The 6,823-nt window shown below is 47.0% G+C and overlaps 1 protein-coding gene across 1 annotated transcript; it reads left to right on the plus strand.

Annotated features, from left to right (window-relative positions):
* The first annotated feature begins 2,607 nt into the window (after positions 1-2,607).
* LOC105255167 lies at positions 2,608-6,094 on the plus strand. Its single transcript, XM_011264296.2, has 3 exons — positions 2,608-5,090; positions 5,196-5,729; positions 5,821-6,094. The coding sequence occupies exons 1-3, from the start codon at positions 2,608-2,610 to the stop codon at positions 6,092-6,094; spliced, it is 3,291 nt and encodes a 1,096-aa protein (XP_011262598.2).
* The last annotated feature ends 729 nt before the right edge of the window (positions 6,095-6,823 follow it).

The following is a 6,823-nucleotide window of genomic DNA, read 5'->3' on the forward strand; positions in this document are numbered from 1 at the left end:
TATATATATGTATATATATAATCTAAAATTATATATATATATATATATATATATATATATATATGCATGTCTCTTCAAAGAGTTTACATCTGGTTAGAGAAATTCTATAACGTATAATTAATTGTAAATTTACATTAATATGAACTTTTGTTTAAATATGTGCGAATTGTTATAAAGTTAAAAGAAAACATTTTATGTTTACATACTTAAAAATTTATTTTTTTTATTTAATAATATTAATATTCTATATAATGATATATATTAATATGTAAAGAAATTTTAGAAATATTTTTTAATATTAGTTTTTTTATAATAGATAATTGCTCTATAATATTTCATAATTTCAAAAGTCGAATTTATAATAATTGTGTTTTAATATTGATACAAATAATTATGTGCATATAATATTTAATATAATTAATATATTATTACAGGAAATTCTCAGGAAACAAGATCGAATAAAATAGGAATAAATAATGAGATAATGAGATAATGAGATTACTGACAGCAATATTGTGAGTAATATAATACAAGATGGAAGTACTGTGTTTTTGAATAGTACTTTACATGCATCAAATCTGCAGGTTAAAAAAAAGCGCTATGTTCGTTATTAAGTCAAGAGTCAATGAGAGAAACAGAATGTCACAACACATGTAACGTACAATGTAATAATGAAATTGAAAATTTAAATAAAGGTTTGTTATTAAAATTATACAAATATTCGCGATCATACTTATATATAAATTTATTTGAAAATAACTTCTAAAAATTAATATTCTATATAATGACATAAAATATTTCTAAAATTTCTATATAATGATAAAAAATATTTCTAAAATTTCTTTATATATTAATATATAAAGAAATTTTAGAAATATTTTTAAATACTAGTTTTTTTATAATAAATAATTGCTCTATAAAATTTCATAATTACAAAAATCGAATTTATAATAATTGTGTTTTAATATTGATACAAATAATTATGTGCATATAATATTTAATATATTATTACAGGAAATTCCCAGGAAACAAGTTCGAATAAAATAGGAATAAATAATGATAATGAGATTATTGACTGCAATATTGTGAGTAATATAATACAAGATGGAGGTACTGTGTTTTTGAATAGTATTTTACATGCATCAAATCTGCAGGTTAAAAAAAAGCGCTATGTTCGTTATTAAGTCAAGAGTCAATGATAGAAACAGACTGTCACAGCACATGTAACGTACAATGTAATAATGAAATTGAAAATTTAAATAAAGGTTTGTTATTAAAATTATACAAATATTCACGATCATACTTATATATAAATTTACTTGAAAGTAAGTTCTAAAAATTCTTTAATTTTATATATTTTAAACAAAAATATCTGAAAATTCAAGGGAATTTAAAAAATTTAACATATAAATTTAAAATATTTGTATAGATACTGTGTATATATTATGTATATATTAGTATATATAAGTATATATTAATAATAAGTATATTAAAAATAAGTATATATTAAAAACAATGAAGGAAGTTAAATGCTAAATAATAAATATATGATTGAGTTTCATAATTACTTAAATCATTTATTAGATACTGTCGAAATCATTTCTGATAACTCACGATCTTGATATTGGAATGAAAATGCAATGCAATTTGAAGTTGTTCGAAATTGATAAATAATCGACTTTCGAGAATATAGAGTCGGACCCAATCGTTCAGATCGGCGCCCCTGGCAGCCGTTAAAGCACAAAATCTCTTTGTCTGCGATAAAACAAACAGCGCTCGCCATTTTCGAAGAATCGAAAGGCGAAAAACAATCCGTTAGAGCGACAAATTTGAACATTGTCTCCGCGACCATCGAATTCAAGAAAAATCAGGATCCTTCGAGAAGGTCCCCGGTATAAATTGACGCGATCGGGTAGCGCCGCGCTTCTTTTCGTAAAGTCTCCGACGCGCTCTTATACGGTGCTTAAAATATTCAATTCGTCGCTTGCGAAATATATTCGTTCCGTTGCTCGCGGAATAGAAATTCTACGAGAGTTTCATATTCGTGTTTTTTTCTTAGTTATTAAATTTAAACACAGTGTAAATAGTGCATGTAAAGAATTAGACTTTTGTATATAGCAATAAAGAATAATTTTGCATATCACAATAAAAGGACAAAACTTTGTACATTTGTGTTAAATATATATCAAAACCATTCTCGCGCTTCCTCGCCGGACACACTCGCAAAGCTCACTTTCCGGTGCATCGCCTTGCGATCTCGAACATTATTTTTGGTCCTTCGAGCCGGATTCGCGTATGTGGCCGGTGACGGTGCTGTGCGAAATCAAAACTCGGTAAGTGTCCTCATCGCTTGTGAGCGCATCACCTGAAAAGGAAAGAAGTGAAGATGAGCCATCAAAGCATTGGCTGACGCCCAGGTCAACCTTTTTACAAAGATCGCTCGCACTGGCGAGAATCTCCGCAAGGCTGGGGCAGCCAAGCTGACCCAAGGCCTCGTCGACGCCTGCCTCCAGGGCCTGGAACGGAAATGGGTGAAGTTCGATCAGCAAGACGATAAGATCTTTTCTCATCGCGCCGCACTCACTGATCACGAATATTATTAGCAGGATGTCCCCTTTCTGGCGGAAGCGTACTTCCAACAGAACGGTGCGCTTCTTGACTTGCTCCAAGCTCAGGGCAAAGGAAGGCGCGAAAACCGCTTTCGAGCAGTTGCCGCCCGTGTCATCCGTGCCACGCACCACGCTGCCTAGGATCCAGCTTCCCAACTTCAGCGGACAGTATGAGGAGTGGCCGGCCTTCCGGGATCTTTTCAAATCGCTGGTCATCAAGAACACGTCTTTGTCGGGTGGTGAGCGGCTGCACTACCTGAAGACAAATGTGAAAAGTGAGGCGGAGCAGCTGATCCGCAATCTACCCACTACGGAGGAGAATTTTGAGCGCGCCTGGTCCATGCTGGTCGCCTACTACGACAATAAGCGTTTCCTGGTAAGATCTTGTTATACTAAATTCACGGCCTCGCCGAAGATGAAGACCGAGTCGGCCGGCGATCTCAGGCGTCTCTTTCACGAGATGACCAGCACGGTCGGAACCCTCGAAAGCATCGGCTGCCCAATCACTGACGGTATAGATCTCTTCGTACATCTTGTCGTCGAAAGGCTCGACCCGCGTTCCCGACGGGATTGGAAGACGTCAATCAGCACCTCGTCAGAACCGCCAAGTTACGACACCCTGAAGACATTCCTAGAGTGTCGCATGCAGATATTAGAGGCGCACCAACCCGCGAAGACGGAAGCGGCTTCCGCGACCGGCTCCAAGCCGAGCTCTGCAACGCAATCCGCCCGTGCACATATCGCGCAAAAATCGACCAAAAGGAACGGTCGATGCACCATGTGCCAAGGAGAGCACTACGTCCTCTTCTGCACTGAGTTCCAGAAGAAGACGCCAGCGCAGAAGAAGGAGCACGCCGAGGCAAACCAGCTCTGCTTGAACTGCTTTGGAAAGCACAAGGTGGCAGAGTGTCAGTCGAAAAAGACATGCACCGCGTGCAAGGCTCGACACCACACGTCGACGCACGACGCCTATTCGACAGCTGCAGTCCCGGCATCCGCAACACCAACGTCGCACGTGCAAAAACGGCCAGCGCGAGGGCTAGCGATGCTCCTCGTCACCGCTCGGGTCGACGTCATCGACAGAGCCGGTACAAAGCACCGCGTGCGCGCTCTCATCGACTCAGGATCAGAGGTGTCGCTCATAACGGAGTCGCTTGCGCAACGGCTCCGTCTCCGCCGAATCTCCGCTCCAATTACGCTCTTCGGCATCGGCGAGCAACGAAGCGCATCGGCGAACGGTGAGGTTTCGATGCGGATCTCGTCTACAACGTCGGACTACAGCCTCCAGATGACTGTCCTGCCAAAGATCTCGACTTATGGATCGCGGGTGAAAATGGCGTGCGGCAATTGGCAGCACGTGCACGGGCTTCAACTTGTGGACCCAGAATTTCGGGCGGCTGACCCGGTGGACGTGCTCCTCAGGGCCGATGTCTTCGCCAGCATTATCGAGGAGGGACTCCGCAAAGGCGAACCGAACTGGTCAGTCGCTCAAAGAATGACTTTAGGCTGGATCCTCACGGGAATCGTCGACGAGAACGAGGACACTGTCGTCTCCTCACATCAATGTTCAGTGGACGACAAGCACGCAGCACTGGTGGGGCAATTTTGGGACCAGGAGGAGCTCCCGAACACGCCATTGCCACTCACGAACGAGGAACAGAAATGCGAGGACTTCTACACCCGTACGCACATCCGAACAGCGAAAGGACGATACATGGTGCGCCTTCCCGTGACGAGAAATCTCCTAATGTTGAGCGACACAAGGCGCGCTGCTCATCGCTTACTGCTCTGCATGGAGCGACGATTTCAAACTGATGCAGACCTGCAAAACCTATACGGAAGCTTCATGGCTGAATATGAGGGTCTCCACTACATGACGCCCGTCGCCCCACTGACCGGCAGTCACGGGCGCCTGTGCTACCTTCCTCATCACGGCGTGTTGAAGACTACGGGCAATCACCGGAAAATCAGGGTCGTCTTCAATGGGTCGTCATCATGGTTACCTCCCGGCGACTCGCTGAATGCGTTCCTCCTGACAGGACCGAATCTGCTGCCCACCTTGCCTGACATCCTCCTGCGCTGGCGCCTACCGCAGTACGCAATGGTGGCAGACATCGAAAAGATGTACCGCCAAATTCTGATCCATCCGGGAGATCGCGACCTGCAGCGGATCTTGTGGCGAGCCGACAGAAACAAGCCTGTACAGGAGTACCAACTAAACACGGTCACCTATGGCCTAGCATGTGCACCTTACCTCGCAGTCCGGACTCTGCGGCAGTTGGCTGCAGACGAAGAGAAACAGTTTCCCAAGGGGGCCGCCGTGCTTCGCCGTGACTGCTACGTGGACGACATCCTAACAGGACCTGACACTCTGGAGGAGGCGTTCGAACTTCAGACGGAACTGATTCACACGTGCTTGGCGGGGGGCTTCCCCCTTCGCAAATGGGCGGCAAACTCGAGCGACCTCCTGGACCACATCCCGTTGGAACACCGACAGGAACGGGACACACGTACCTGGCAGTCCGACCTTGGCCATGTCACGCTAGGGCTCCAATGACATCCTCGGGGGGACGAGTTTGCTTTCAGGGTACAGGAGGCCAAGCCGGAGTGCATTACCAAGCGAACGATCATCCTGTCAAGCACGGCGCGCTTGTTCGATCCTCTGGGATGGCTTGCACCGGTGATGATCAGCGCCAAGGTAATCATCCAGACCCTGTGTTTGCACCGGCTCGCCTGGGACGAATCAGTGGCTCAGGTGGAGAGAAACGCGTGGCAGCGCATCCAGAGGGAACTTCCGCTGCTAGAAGAGGTTCGCGTCCCTCGCTGGCTTCACTCCACTCAAAGCAGCGACGTAGAGTTGCACGGGTTCGCTGATGCTTCACAACGAGCCTACACCGCCGCCGTGTACGCGAGGATTCGCTCCAGCAAGGCCAGCGGACCTTTCTTGTTGGCAGCGAAAACCAAGGTCGCGCTCATCCGCCAAATTTCGCTCCCGCGACTAGAACTCTGTGCGGCGGACATGCTGACTAGACTCGTGGCGCACGTGAGAGACGCTGGAGCTGGGCAACGCAACCATTCACCTGTGGTCGGATTCAACGGTGGCCCTCGCTTGGATCCAGGGTCACCCATCGAAGTGGAAAACATTCGTCGCCAATCGTGTCGCAAATATTCAACGCGTGCTTCCCACGGCACGCTGGCATCACGTCTCCAGCGCAGATAATCCGGCGGATTGCGCGTCGAGAGGTCTGACTCCGAGGGAGCTTCTTGACTTCACCCTCTGGTGGCAAGGCCCGTCCTGGCTCGTGGACGAAGCTAATTGGCCGGCCCACTTTCCGGCAGACGTGGAGGTGACCAACCCGCCCGAGCACCGCGCGCGGGTGCTCTCCGCCGTTGCTGAACACCAACGAAGACGGGTCACTGCTGCAGCAATTCTCGACGCTCCATCGCCTGCTTCGCGTGACTGCATGATGCCTGAGATGGCGTGAAAAGAGGCGGGCCCAAACTCCCCCTGCTCAGGGGAGCAGGGAAATCACGCTCACCCCGAGGGAGCTCGAGAACGCCAGACGAGATGCAGGGCACGTGGTTCGCAGCGGAAATGAAGACCATCGCCAGCGGGCGACCCATTCCTCGGCGCAGTCAGTTACTCAAGCTCTCGCCCTTCATCGACGAGGATGGACTGTTGTGAGTGAGTGATCGTCTCCGACATTCATTGCTCTCGACGAGCGACATCCGGTGATTCTGCCCGCGGCATCGCACCTCACCACCTTGATCATCGAGGCCAGCCACAGGGGAACCTTGCACGGAGGAGTGCAGCTTACTGCACGTTGCGGCAGCGCTACTGGATCCCTGGAGGCTGTGCGGCCGTCCGACGCTATCTTCATCGTTGCATATCGTGTGTGAGATGGCGGGCGGCATCACCACAGCCATGGGGAGTCTGCTTCCGACTCGAGTAGTCGCATCCCGGCCATTCACTCACACCGGAGTCAACTACGCCGGGCCGATCCAGCTCCGCACAACGAAGGGACGAGGCCATCGTGCGCACAAGACGTTTCTGATAATCTTCGTCTGTTTCAGCATCAAAGCCGTCCACTTGGAGGTCGCGTCGGACTATAGCACGGACGCCTTCCTCGCAGCGTTCCGGCGTTTCGTGTCCCGTCGAGGCCTGTGTCATACGCTCTACAGCGACCGCGGAACTAATTTCATCAGGGCGGATT

Source organism: Camponotus floridanus, unplaced genomic scaffold (genome assembly GCF_003227725.1).
Source record: "Camponotus floridanus strain SB8 unplaced genomic scaffold, Cflo_v7.5 scaffold11, whole genome shotgun sequence".
Taxonomy (NCBI): Eukaryota; Metazoa; Arthropoda; class Insecta; order Hymenoptera; family Formicidae; genus Camponotus; species Camponotus floridanus.